The sequence below is a fragment of the Lineus longissimus genome, chromosome 7 (genome assembly GCF_910592395.1).
Source record: "Lineus longissimus chromosome 7, tnLinLong1.2, whole genome shotgun sequence".
Classification (NCBI taxonomy): Eukaryota; Metazoa; Nemertea; class Pilidiophora; order Heteronemertea; family Lineidae; genus Lineus; species Lineus longissimus.
In genome coordinates this window covers 15,678,870-15,693,060 of record NC_088314.1, presented here as the reverse complement: position 1 = coordinate 15,693,060, position 14,191 = coordinate 15,678,870, and the positions used below count along the sequence as shown (strand labels likewise).

Below are 14,191 nucleotides of genomic sequence, written 5' to 3'. Positions count from 1 at the left end.
GAAACATCAAGTATTGAAAGCTGTGCCTGTCGGCCGGGGAGAGCACATAGACAGACCATGTTAACCTCCATTTGAAAATCTCTTCATAATCAAGGGCTAGCTCTGGCTAACACAACACCCATATAAACTATATACGTGGTATTTGAAGTAATCGGAACAGCCACCCTTCCCAGTGCATTGTATTGCTTTTTATCAGGGTTTTGCATACAAGGTAGCAGAACAAAAACCTGAATCTCAGGATGTTATATTCCAAAAAATGTTTTCACTCTAGTGGTATGCTTTATAAACTAATGCGAAAATGGAAAAACGAGAAAATTGTCAGAGTGGCAAAATTTATGCAAAATTTGTTAATAAATTTATGTATTCTATACAGGCATCAACTTAACCAAATGTTCACATTGATCAGTATTGATTTCACGCTATCAATCATTATCAAATTAACTATATTCTCATTGTTGTTTGCCAGTCCTTTATAGTCTGCCCATTTTTAGGACATCAACGTGCAAGAAATATCATATCCACGAAATACACGTCGGTTCATTCGGTTATACATGTACAAGTCTGTATTACGCCAATCGTTTGTTGTTAATTTGCGTGTTCGTACTTCAAATCGCAGGCACGCATTCATGAAACGGTCGGGTTCTATATCATATTATGTCCTAGCTCGTTCATCAAGTGACTAATATAGGACGGACTTGATCGAGGCGCATTGGCTGCCATTACTCCTCATGCAATGATGTTTACCTGCTTACCCCCCTGCGTGGTACTTCAAATACATCCTGGATATAGTTCGCTAGAAATATGTTTTTCTACAAGTCGTCATATCGAAATCGACTATTTTCATCAAAATGCAGATTTGGAGGTTCTGTGGACCTTCTTGCGGTTGATAAAGATGTGAATATTATATCGACAGAAGTGCAGTTAATCATCTAATTGTCATTCACCAAGTTAACAAATAGTAGCAAGGTTGTCCTCAGCAAATAATTAGAGCCTGGTTCAAGATGTTCAGAAATCTTGAAAATCGCTCTCATTTTCACAGCTGCGCTTGGATTTTCATCAAACCTTGATTGTTACAACATGTCCCTGCGCTTTATTCCATTCCGAAATTCATTCCAGCCACAACCGCTCCAGAAAAAGACCCAATGTTCCAGCATAGGAAATTTTAGTACACACAATTTGCAGGGGGGTTTCGTGCCATTGAAGAAATGTCATGACTGGCGAAGCTCCAGACGCGAGTAGCGACATCATGACGAGCCGTGCTTGACATGCATTTAATATTGGGGTTCATACAGTAGTTTCTCGCATAGCTCGCCGTCTGACCAAGGCTTGTTTGAAAAATGTGACCCGCTCTACCAAAACTAGGTGCCTGTCGCATCTGAACTTGACAGGTTGATACGGACTTGTTGTTCATTTCCCTATTGTAGACATTTTGTGAAATGTGACCAAATCAGTTTGTAATAGATTTCACAAAAGGTCTACAATAGGGAAATGAAGCAAAGAAAAATTTACATATAGTTTATTTTTGATAATTTGGCTTTTCATCTATAAACTGTAAATCATCTTCCTTGTCATTCGGTTCAATTACAGCTAATTGTTATTATCATTACTAATATCCAGAGGGGTTCTTGGACAACTTTCCCGCGTTTCAATTGCCCCCACCCCCTCCCGCAGTCTAATTGCCCCAGTGAAAATGCCTGATCTCATAGACGGAATATCAAATCTAAGGGACAGAAGTGTTGAATGCGGTTTCAGCAGAGAATGGTTTATCTAGTTGGCCATGTATATGTTGTATTTGGCCCAGCTAATCCTGTCTCTTCATTATGTAACACGTAATTCTAGAAATGTCTAAAGAGTAACTTTTTTATTTAATTTAATTTTATTTCTTTTTCACAATGTATTGGTGAACTATGCTGCAACGAAGGTTGTTTTTGCTTTCAATACTAGAAAATTCCTGCTAAATTCTTCGTTTTCAAGATTAGTTTCAGCTCATCGCTACAGGTGATTGTTTTTTTCAGACAGCTGGTGACCTTTGAGAACACACCGCATGGTCCGCCATGCTGTCAGTCAGGGTCTTTATGGCCAACTCGGCTCATACATGAAGGTTTGGGGGTCTTTATCAAAGGTAATAGAAGAGATTTAAAAAATAACATCAAAATCCTAAGCTGAAATGTGCATTTGACATGACTATCGAACACTTTCCTTGGAATTGCACATTCCAAAAAATGATGGTCATATAGCACAGTTCATGGGCTCATGTGAATTTTTTTAAAAAGGCACATGAAATTAAAAAAAGGGATTTTTGGACCTTTTTAGAAATGTTTGTTACATAATGAAGGGATGGAATTAGGTGCACCCAAATACAACAGATATATGACCAACTAAATATACCATACTCTGCTAAAAACCGTATTCTAATATCTTATTTTATCTCTGTGATTTAGAAAAAAACCGGCGTAAATTCTGGTCAGACATTTTGATAACATCACATCAATAGCAGCCAATCATGTATCTAATAACGTTACTAACTAGGCAAATCACGTCACGTCAAACAGGGTCTCGTGAGGTATGATAATTTTCAAAATTTCATTGCATTATTTTACCTCTGACTTCATCAATCACGTGAAATTGCAAATGGCGACCATCAATGAAGTTTAAGAGGCGAGACAAGACCACTAATGAATATTCATAGGTTGGAGGGTCGATGCCTATCAATTAGACGAGTGCATGTTTTTAACTCTCGGGTACATATTTGGAGAGGTATTGAAAAAATATTTGTTGTGGCAAGTCTACAGATATAAAGAAATTATTTGATGAAAAAATTAATTTCGAATTTTGCTAATTTAGTAATAGGGGCGTGTTTTGAGATTTTTCTGCCAGTTGGCTGAAAAGAGTGGAAATATCAATGTCTGTCTAATTTGTCGATTATCAAAACATTTCCGTGGTCAACTACCAGTTTATTTTTCACCATTTACTTGCCCGACTGTCCGGAATATCATAACACAATTTCAGATTCACAACCCCACGCAGTATTTGATGCGTCGCGGTCAAACATTGACAATTTAACTGCTAAAAGGCTTAAAAAATCAATTGTGGTCTTGTCTCCATTTACACTACATTTTGGGTCAATTTAGTGAAAGATTTGAATGTGCTCAAATCACTCTAATTCATTTAGAATGTTGTACTGCTGATGATTCCAGGTCAAAACAAGCTAAAATAATGAGAAAAAAACTTAATTTGACCGCAATATGAGCCAACCTAGCACCGGTCTAAGTTCGGTTTCATTTTTACAAGTCTTGTTGTGTTGCCATTCATTTTGTAATTTCTTTGAAACTACTTAGACCTTGATTCTGAAAGATGTGCCCTAAGCAGCAAAGATATTCCTCAATCACATCCTAAATTTTTAGCTCCATAGCTTGCTTGCCAAGGCTGGTCTTTGAATTTGGTGCTGTTGGCTGCAAAATCATGACTTTTTGTCGATTTTGTCCTCTTTCGTCGCTTTTGGCACAGTTATACCACTCTTGGAAATGTCTCTCATTTCTCCAAAAATGTCCAGATATCACTTTCCTTTGTTGGAGAGTTGCGCAATGTCGCCTACATTAGTTTGAAAAAATTCTTAAAATGTTAACCCCTGAAATCTACCTTCATTGAGACAAGACCACTAATGAATATTCATAGGTTGGAGGGTCGATGCCTATCAATTAGACGAGTGCATGTTTTTAACTCTCGGGTACATATTTGGAGAGGTATTGAAAAAATATTTGTTGTGGCAAGTCTACAGATATAAAGAAATTATTTTAAGGAAAAAATTAATTTCGAATTTTGCTAATTTGGTAATAGGCAAGGAGGATACCGCGGTGACGTCACATCACGTGATCCCGACCCATATTACTGATCGCTATGGCCAATCAAATTCAGTCTACTAACAGCAGCAGCACTGAACACATCTCCACGTCGATCTCACTGTCTGGTGCGCTCCTGTACACAAAAACACCAATAGACATGAAATATTGCAATACCTAGTATGGATTCTTCCTGTGTAAAATAATATTTACAGAGCAGATTAACTTCCACGAATAAAAAAGACGTTTGGCGTGGCCAAAGTGCGGAAATAATGTCTCCGCTAAAATACACTACGAAATACACTAGGCAATGCACTACGCAATATACAGTAGAGATGCAGTTGAGTTTGTTATTGTTTTGACTTAGAAGCCCGCCCATATCATAATATATTCATGTATTCATGAAGTATGAACTCATTTCTGTCCCATACAACTCTAAGAACAGTCAATTTCTCCTTAAATCATCACCGAAACCGCGATATCCGCAGGAAGATTTCGTTCTAGTGTCCGAAAATGCATGATCTTACAGGGGCGCTAACTCGACAAATAGAGGGGATCTATGGGGATCTATGCGAGTTTTAGGTCTTACAGGTCTCGAACTTGTAAAATCTTCAAACATGTCTCCAAATCCCATACTGATAATGAAGAGATTGCCCCATATCTGGGAGACTGTTTTAAACCATCGCTAATTTTGGAAGATCGGTGCCCGGCTATTTGGTTTAAAAAATCCTATTTTTCCCCATTAAAACAGCACTTTTCATTATTCAAATGATAGCTTATTGTCTGAAAACTTATTTCATAGCAGAAAAGTACTAATAACTCTGATTTGATGCGAAAAATCTAACTTTTTTGATGACTTGATTTTCCCTTGGAGGTGGATCGAGTTTGTTTACAATATGCAGCGCCATCTTGGAAAAGCCGTGACGTCACCGCGGTATCCTCCTTGGGTAATAGAGGCGTGTTTTGAGATTTTTCTGCCAGTTGGCTGAAAATAGTGGAAATATCAATGTCTGTCAAATTTGTCGATTATCAAAAAAATTCCGTGGTCAACTACCAGTTTATTTTTCACCATTTACTTGCCCGAATGTCCGGAATATCATAATAAAATTTCAGATTCACAACCCCACGCAGTATTTGATGCGTCGCGGTCAAACATTGATAATTTAACTGCTAAAAGGCTTAACAAATCAATTGTGGTCTTGTCTTAGGCCAAAATCGGCGATAAAAACAACATGTTTACGGCGATTTACGGCCAGGATTTTGCACAGTGATGCTGTCAGTGGCTTGAATTATGCCCAAATACCAGGAAGGTTGCATAAAGTGCGATTGTTAAATCCACGAACAAAAAGTACAAAGCTTCCTAGTCGGGCCTGGACTCGCCTCTAACAATCGTCTGCTAATGTACAGTCCTGGCTACAAATCCGCCGATTGAAAATAAATAGGATGGTGTAAGCACCAAAAAGGTGATGGAGAACAGCCCTCCGTGCCTTGAGGGCATTGATAAATGAAAGAGACCCCGAATTGTCGACAAAGATCCAAGGAGGGAAAAATGTTTATCGTACCCAATAATGCGCCGTCTCCATCTGACAGTACTTTGATAAACTGTCGAAGGGAGTCGGCGGAAGAGGAGCATCGTGCCGACCAGGTACCATCTCGACCGAATTTATTATGTTGCGGTATTTGAAACATGTATTCAGTATGATAGATCAAATATTTCACGTCCAGGCATAAAGTATTGGAAATTATTTTGTCAGATAAAAACATTATTTTCGAGGCTTTTGATCAATATTGACATGTTGACAATGTTTTTCATTTTCACAAGGACAAATCGAGGACCGCACCACTCTCGTTAAAAGCCAATTTATCAAATGTTAAAGCATGGAGCTTGGACCGTCTCTGTGCCGAGGCCAAAGCCAACAGAAAACCGGTCTTAAAGGTCAGATATTTAAATCTGCTTTGTGCACAGGCTCGAAAGGGAACTTCATAAGAGCCCTTAGCACCACCGAGAGATCCCACCTGGGGGTACGCTGAATTGAGCAAGGACGCTCCAGAGACATATTGCAAAGCCAAGATGAGACAGCGTCATCCCGAGACGGTTGCCAGGAATTGGTCTAGTTTAAAGTGACCGAAATGGCAGAGCGATAGCCAAAACAGCCTGTGTCCCTCCAATTTAAAAGAGCCCATATGGGAACGTGGCCCGTATCGATCAGACACGCCTATCCCGAGCACTGATCGACTGGAGGCCAGAAACAGTCGGAGGAAAACGACGCAAAGGGAGATGCAGGAAGAGATGGAATAGACGCAGTGACAATAGATGCTGCGTCAGCAGGAGTAGGGAGAAATGTACTCAGCACAGTGTATGATACCCGGGGGGGGGGGGGGATTGCACCCTAACTAGCCAATGAGACCTGGCATATGCCGACTGTGGAGTGAGACCGGGGAAGAGGTTGGAGAAGCGGAAGTGAGACCAAGTAACATGCTGTGTGTATTATTCTATAAGTGATTAAAACCCACCGATTATACGAACCCACTGTTTCGTCTTCTGATTTCGAGGCCACGTGGGTGGAAAACCGAGCATCTGGCATACCCCGGCAGGACGGTTGGTGTTTTTAAAGTATCTATTTCATCGGAAACGAGCTAATCTAAGGCGACGCACACGGTCTCACGAACTGAAAACCGTCCAGTGACGTTCATTACCGACCAATGCGTGTTCTTGTGTGTGGTCACTCCTTCGTTAGGAACTTCCATACATGTCTGTGCAGTGGTGCACGTTGTGACCAAAGCGATTTTGCTGCCAACCTTGCTCTACATGGTGAAGTGGTACGTGTGCAAGGTAAGGGCGGTCTAAAAGTTGATGATGCTGGACAGGCGTCGTAAGGAAGTCCGTAAGTGAGTCTAGTCCGGATGTTTTAGTATTAGAACTTGGTACTAACGATCTGTGCCAGGTGAGGCCGAATGGGACTGTACACGCGACGGAGATTGCGGCAAGATTAATAGCATTTTGTAATTCCCTCCTGACTGAGGGAAAGGTTAAAGTAATTGTACTTTGTCAGGTCATCAGTCGTTATCGCCTGACACGACTGACCGCTGAAGAATTTAAGCAAAAAGCGGCAAACTTTAATGCGGAAATTCAGAAGGAGGCGAAGTCAAACAAGAGGATTTATTGTTTTCGACACGAGCGGGCTGCGATAGTCAGATTAGATGTGGCATTAACATCGGACGATATTCAAATCACCTCGGAGGAAGGGATGCGATTATATAACTTCAGTTTGAGAAGGGCCATAACAACAGGCTGCAGACGTGCGAGAGAACTGAAAATATGAACGCAACTACATGTAAATATACATGTACTTCTAGTATGATTTGTTTGGAATTTGTTTAATTCTTGTTGTCCAGCAGGTGGCGACCCCTATTTTGTCTTTTTCATATTACTTTTTTCCTGCTGGGTGACGACCTGTTAAATTTTTTCCAACGCTTCTGTAGTGTATATTAGTTTTTGTGCACTGAGTACTTGTATTATTGCTGTAATTTTGGTCCACATGTATGATGTTTAACTCTTGGTGGTAATTTGATGCTGTGTATGATTTTCTTGGTGAGTGTTACCATTAATATTTTAAGTCACTGCTCTGTTGTGTGACAGATTGGTAAAGTGAAGATTTGATACATGTGATTTTGCTATTTTCTGGAATTGCAGTTGTGGATGCCAACTGTATTTGATACTTGCATTTTGTTTTCCATGTTGTGTATTACTGGTATATTTGATATGCCTATTACATGCTTGTATTATATTCGGTGTACATGTATATATCACCATGCATAACTGAGTACACATTTAGTGGTTATTCTTTGGGAATAACTTTGGTTTTCCATTTCCAGCATTACCTGTAGGTGCATGTACATAGGTAGATGTACAGAGTGTACATTTGTGGTTCATTCATTGGTATAGGTAAGTCTCTAAGTGATTGGGAGTACCTTGAACGCTCACATTTATTTTGGTAATTTTGGTGTTGTTGAATACACAGTGTATAGTGTATGCATAGTGTATGCATGCGTGTATGTGTTATTAGTAAGCTGCTTGGAATTTATTTACAGTGGTACAGTAAAATTATATGCATTTAGTACATGGTAGTGATTTGTGTGTGATAGTGCTCTGGTGCATGTATGTGTGATTATACTGGTTGGTTAGGGCGGTGATTTTATGGAGTTACTCTTTGATTAAGTGTTTGATAAGACTTGACAGGTTTTCAAAATGGCCGACGGAGGTGAGGATCGGAGAGTAGAAGAAGGAATGGAGCTAAGGGGTAGAGGACGGCCGGGTGATGTACCTGTGGAACGGAGACAGGCTAGGACAGATTCCCCTGGCAACACCCCTAATGCTCCCACCATTACCTATGAAGGACCAATGGGAACATTGGGATTTCTGAATTCTGTCCGAAAGACTATATCGAATGCTTTTTCGGCAGTGAAGTCTATTACTGGGAGTGTGACGTCTTATGAAATCCTATCGATGGAAGAGACATGGATCCAGGCAGACAGTGCGCCGGCGACGTCAACAGCAGTGGTCCAAACTCCCATGGGACCCCTGCGTGGGATTAGGATGCCTACTACCAGTCCCATCCTGATGGGGAGCCTATCACCACCAGCCCTGGAATTAAGTGCACCACCAGTAGGAAAAGAGTCAAGTGAGCCAGCCAGCAGCAGTGCAACGGGAGTTACATTCGCTGACATGGGTACTGATGTGACTGGATTGTTGCCTGTCCACTGTACTAGGCCGGAGGTAGTGATGAGTGACAATAGTACTGATGTGGCAGGATTGTTGCCTACCCACAGTACGGAAACAAATGGTGTCAGTGCACCAGTAGTAAATCACTTCACAAACTGTTCATTTGGCGATCCTTTGCAATCTGCGGTAGTGAATAGAAGACAGCCCAAGATGGCCCCATTCAAGGAGGAGGAAATTGGTATTGAATCTTACCTGGCCAATTTCAACGCCATGACCACAGGGTGGTCATCTGGGGGAAAACTTGCGTTACTGAGAGAGAAGTTGACGGGACCAGCAGCGAAGGTTTTGGCAGCGCTGGATCTAGCTGGAGAGACTGTAACGTTTGAGAAACTGGTGGCCAAGTTAGAGAAGCATTACATTGGTGAGAAATCCGAATGGGTGGCCAAACTCAGAGATGTCACGAGGGAGCACGGAGAAACACTGGAACAACTGTCGTTTCGCATCTCTTTGTACAGCAAGCGAGCTTACGGACGCCTTCAACCCGACTTAGGCTTACAGCTTTATCTTGCATTGCGTCAGGGACCACTGGGTGACAAATTATTTGAACATAAGGATCGTCCATTGGCGGATGTGCTCCAGCTAGCGAAGAGTTACGAGGCTCACCTTCTGGCAGTGAATCAGCCCATCTATGGCAGGGAGGAAGTGGCAGCTCTCAACACCCCAGAGCCATCATCAGAGAACACCCAGGGGCAGGGCAACCCTTTTCAGAGAGGCCGTGGACGAGGCCGTGGCTTTGGTTGGGGAAGAGGCTATGGACGTGGACGGTATAATCAAGAAGATAGGAGGTTACAGCAGGCAGATAGGTTGTGTTTTATTTGCCATTCACCTGACCACTTCTGGAGAGATTGTCCTGTTGGTGTTCAGCACTTTACCGACACCGGCCAGAATACTGAGGACCCGGAAAACCAGTAGGCCGTGCCTTCCCTGAGGCAGCGGCGGGGCACGGCCAATACGTGAATGCAACCAACAGAGCTCCATCGAGGTCATATTTGACGACCTATTTGAACGGACTGCCAACATGTTTTTTGATTGATTCTGGGTCACAGTCGACGTTCTTGTCCTCGAAGGCATACTTCAACATACTGAAGAAGCACAGGCCGCCACTACTACCTTCTGGAGATGTCATAACCATGGCCGATGGAGCATCGAAACTGGGTATACTCGGAACAGTTAGGATACCAGTGCGAGTGTATAATACTAGGTTTGAATTCGAGATGACGGTAGCGAACATGGATAGCATGGACGGAATATGGGGAATGGATTTTCTTGCTGAATTTAGATGTGACTTTAAGATGAGTACTGAAACTTTCGTATTCAATGGGACGGAATATCCCATGATAACTCAAAAGCATAGCATTCTTCCCCATTCTGTGAGGCTACAATATGAGACAAAGATAGCACCTGGGTCCGAACTGATCACCAAGGCGTGTTTGAACAGACCTTTTCGTTCCAAGGAGGATGTGTCATTTGAACCCAGTGTGTACTTTATCCAGAAGAGTGGAGTACTTCCAGCACGATCATTAACGACCCAGGGGAGGAAGAGGCGATCTACAGTTGTTCAATTATTCAATGCAACGGATGAGGAAATTGTAATTCCCAAGGACAGCATAGTGGGATATGCATTTCCAGGTTGTGTATCTGAGGATACGGAAGTCGAGTCCAAACAGATCTTTCATGCGAGCAATGAAAGTCCCATCACAAATGATGACGAGTTGCTGGAGAAACTCGAAGATAATATGCCACAGCATCTGTCAGAACTTTATCATAAATCGAGTACGGACCTGGATGTGCCTCAGAGGATAAAACTTGCATCGTTGCTGATCGAATTTCAGGACACTTTTTCCAAGTCACCATCAGATATTGGCAAGACATCGCTTGTGGGAGATGAGATTAATACGGGTGAAGCTAAACCGTTTCGACTCCCTCTTAGACGCCAGGGATTCAAAAAGGAACAAATAATCAAGGAAGCTGTAAAGGATGGACTTGCATGGGGAATCATGGAGGAGTCAAGTAGTCCATGGGCAAGTGCCCCTGTCATCGTTGGCAAAAAGGATGGAACTAGTAGGTTCTGCATTGATTTTCGGCGCTTGAACTCAGTGACAAAGGTCGATAACTACCCCCACCAAAGTTCGATGACTGTGTGGATTCATTACATGGAAGCACACTCTTTTGTTCGCTAGATTTACAGTCGGGATACTGGCAGGTACCTTTGGCCACCCAGAGTGACAGGGAAAAGAGTGCATTTTTGACGAAACAAGGATCTTTCCAGTTCACGGTTCTGCCTTTCGGGCTATGTAACGCCCCTTCAACTTTTGAACGGTTGATGGAGAATGTACTTCGTCACTTACAATGGGAAAAGTGTCTACTCTACTTGGACGATATTTTAGTATACGGTCGGACATTCGATGAAACCCTCAACAACTTGAAAGCGGTACTGACGAGACTGCAGAAGGCTAACTTGAAGATAAAGCCCAGCAAGTGCATACTAATGCAATCATCATTGGAATATCTTGGACATGTAATTTCACGGAAAGGAATCGCTCCACTGAAGAGCAAGATTGAAGCAGTGAAGGAATGGCCGTCGCTGTCCACTGTGCCGAAGAAGAACCTCAAAACCGAAGTGAAACGTTTCTTAGGTCTCGTGTCTTACTACAGACGTTTCATCCGAAACATGAGTGACATCGCTGCCCCCTTGTATGCGCTTACCAAGAGTTCCAGTGGTTTGGTTTGGACTGCCGAATGTGAGCAAGCTTTTGTTCGACTTAAGGCTGCACTGACGTCGGCACCGGTTCTATGATATCCTGACGTGAAAGGTGGAGGATTCATCTTGGACACGGATGCCTCGAACATGGGAATGGGTGGAGTGCTTAGTCAGGTTCAAAAGGGACGTGAGCATGTCATCGGATTCTACTCCAGATTACTGTCGGACTCAGAAAGAAAGTACTGCATTACGAAGCGTGAATTTCTGGCGGTGATTCGTGCAATTGAACACTTCAAACCTTATCTTTACGGACAGCATTTCTTGATTAGAACGGACAATAGTGCACTTAGCCACCTACTTACTCTCACGGATGCTAATGAGCAAATCCAACGTTGGCAATTGTTTATGTCATCATTCAAATTCGACTTGGTTCATCGTGCCGGACGCCTGCATAGCAACGCTGATGCCATGAGTAGGATACCCTGTTTGCAGTGTGGACGCCAATGCAGACAGGCTAAATCATCGGATCGTCCTGGAAAGCCAAGACACTACAGACGCGTAGTACCACCAGCAGAAGTGCCACACTGCGAGCATTCACGTGACACAGATGACAATCTTGAACAAAAGGTTGATGACCTTATGATATCTTGTAACGCCATAATGACACGTTCACGGACAAAGAAGGAGGAAGAAAAGGAAGCAGAGGAAAGAGAGACAGAGGACATACCTGAATCAACAACGGAATTGACAAATCCAAATTTGAGTGAACTAGCTAATCTACAACGTAGTGACCCTGATATTGCTCCGATTCTTCAATTAAAGATCAGTGGGTCGGGCTACCCCATATATAGAGCCATTTCAGCAGAAAGTCTCAGTGTCAAAGCCTTAAGGCAACACTGGCGGAATCTTTTCGTACGTGATGGGATTCTATGTCGGAGACTGGAAGTGAAGGATAAGGACCTTCGGGTACAGATAGTGCTACCACGAGCTCTGCGTCAGCAAGTTTTGGAAAAGCTTCATTGCAATCCTACTGCCGGACATTTGGGAACACCGTAAAATCGAGATTCTATTGGGTCGGATGGCGTAGGTACACTATGCGCTTTGTTTCCTACTGTTACACTTGTAACATGGTTAAACATCCCCATAAGAAGATACAACGACCTCTTACTCAGCAGTTGTTTGGCGAAGCGTTCGAGAGGGTAAGCATTGATTTGATTGGGCCATTGAGAGTTACGGACCGAGGATACCAATACATTATCACTATGGAGGACAACTTCACGAAGTGGGTGGAGGCCACACCCCTTCGCACTATGGAAACGGAAGAAGTCTGTAATGCCATAATCAAGGATTTAGTATCAAGATTCGGGTGTATGTACATCATCCATAGCGACCGCGGCGCCCAGTTTGTTTCGAGCCTGTATACTGCCCTGATGAAGAAGTTAGGAGTCGACAAAACACTGACCACAGCGTACAATCCTAAAAGTAATGGGCTTATCGAAAATTTTAACAAGACCCTAAAGAATATGATGAAGACATACATTCATGATCACAAGGAAAGCGTCGGCAGTTGGGATTTAATTTTACCTATTTTCCTGATGGCGTACCGATCATCCATTCATTCAAGCACAGGCGAAACCCCCACTTCCTATTGACAGCAAGGGAGATGAAGTTGCCACTTGACCTTCTCTACACCACTCCTTCAGAGGACGTAACCAATGTACCTGCTTACGTTACTAACCTGGAGGCCAAGTTCCATAAGGCTTTCGCGTTGGTTAGGAACCATCTCAATACCACGCAACGGGTACAAAAGAAGCAGTGGAAAACATCTCTTCCAACGTACCAGTCGCTGAAAGCTGGAGATGCTGTATACTACTTCAATCCTAGGAAGTCATTCAAGGGAGATCGGCACCGTCCATGGCTTGGGCCGTATTTGGTCTTGGAAATGAACGAGGATTTTACAGTGCTACTGCAATGTGATGAGGCTGGTAGGACCATGATGACACATGCGGACAAGTTGCGCATCGCACGAGGAGTAAATTTGGAGTGGCCACGCCCACAATAGGAATTTAGAGATATATGCTCTTGTAATGACACCATTGGTCGACATGTTTGGTGTCAGAATTAAACCGTGTATGGATGAGAGTTGCCTACGGAAGTTGCCTGATTAAATGGTGTGAGTTTTACCAACTTCTGCTTCGCGTCTGCTTGTGACCCTGTGAATGTAGTCTGTTGCATAAAGTGTGAATGTGTGTGTGCTTCTTTGGTATGTTATTGGCCAATACTTGTGAATATATGTGTGATTATTGCAACAGGATGAACTCGGGTACTTGCATGTTGCTTGCATAATTAGTTCCATACACTGTGTGTTCAATAATGTTCCTGATGAGGAACAAGTTTGGAAATTTGAGTTAGTGTATAGTGTTAACAGTGAATCTGTTTTGGAACTCCTGCTCACTAGAGAGGGTAACACTCACCATTGTCATTTTGTGTCATTCAAACTTACCTATGGAACACTTTTGCATGTTACTCCATTTGAGCTCAAACACAAGAGTATCCCTTTAATTTCTAAAGGGAGAACTGAGTTAACAGCTCGGCCACCAGGCGGCGCCCTGACCGATCCCGCGAGATCGCGCCGATCTCATGCCGCCATTTTCAGTCTTTACTCTTGTGCTTCTACGAAGCACATCGTTTTTTCAAAGCTGCCGTGAATTCGATTTAAAACCAAATTCAACCAGCCAAGTCTAGACGATTTTTGGGTTCATTCACCTACGGAGTAGACCGCCAAACTAATCTTGGCATTAGTATTGTCCAGTCTATTTATTATAGACCTTTCTTAGCTAGCTTAGTCGACCCGGCTCCATTATTTTG

General features: G+C 42.7%; 1 protein-coding gene across 1 annotated transcript; it reads left to right on the top strand.

Moving 5' to 3' along the window:
* The first annotated feature begins 12,585 nt into the window (after positions 1–12,585).
* Positions 12,586–13,385, top strand: LOC135491606 (uncharacterized). Its single transcript, XM_064777578.1, has 2 exons — positions 12,586–12,805; positions 12,979–13,385. The coding sequence occupies exons 1-2, from the start codon at positions 12,586–12,588 to the stop codon at positions 13,383–13,385; spliced, it is 627 nt and encodes a 208-aa protein (XP_064633648.1).
* The last annotated feature ends 806 nt before the right edge of the window (positions 13,386–14,191 follow it).

Excerpts from the sequence above, each read along its gene's own strand:
- LOC135491606 (XM_064777578.1), top strand. The coding sequence starts at position 12,586 with ATGGAGGACAACTTCACGAAGTGGGTGGAGGCCACACCCCTTCGCACT. Across the intron at positions 12,806-12,978 it reads CACAGCGTACAATCCTAAAA|CAAGGGAGATGAAGTTGCCA; the intron begins GTAATGGGCTTA and ends TCCTATTGACAG.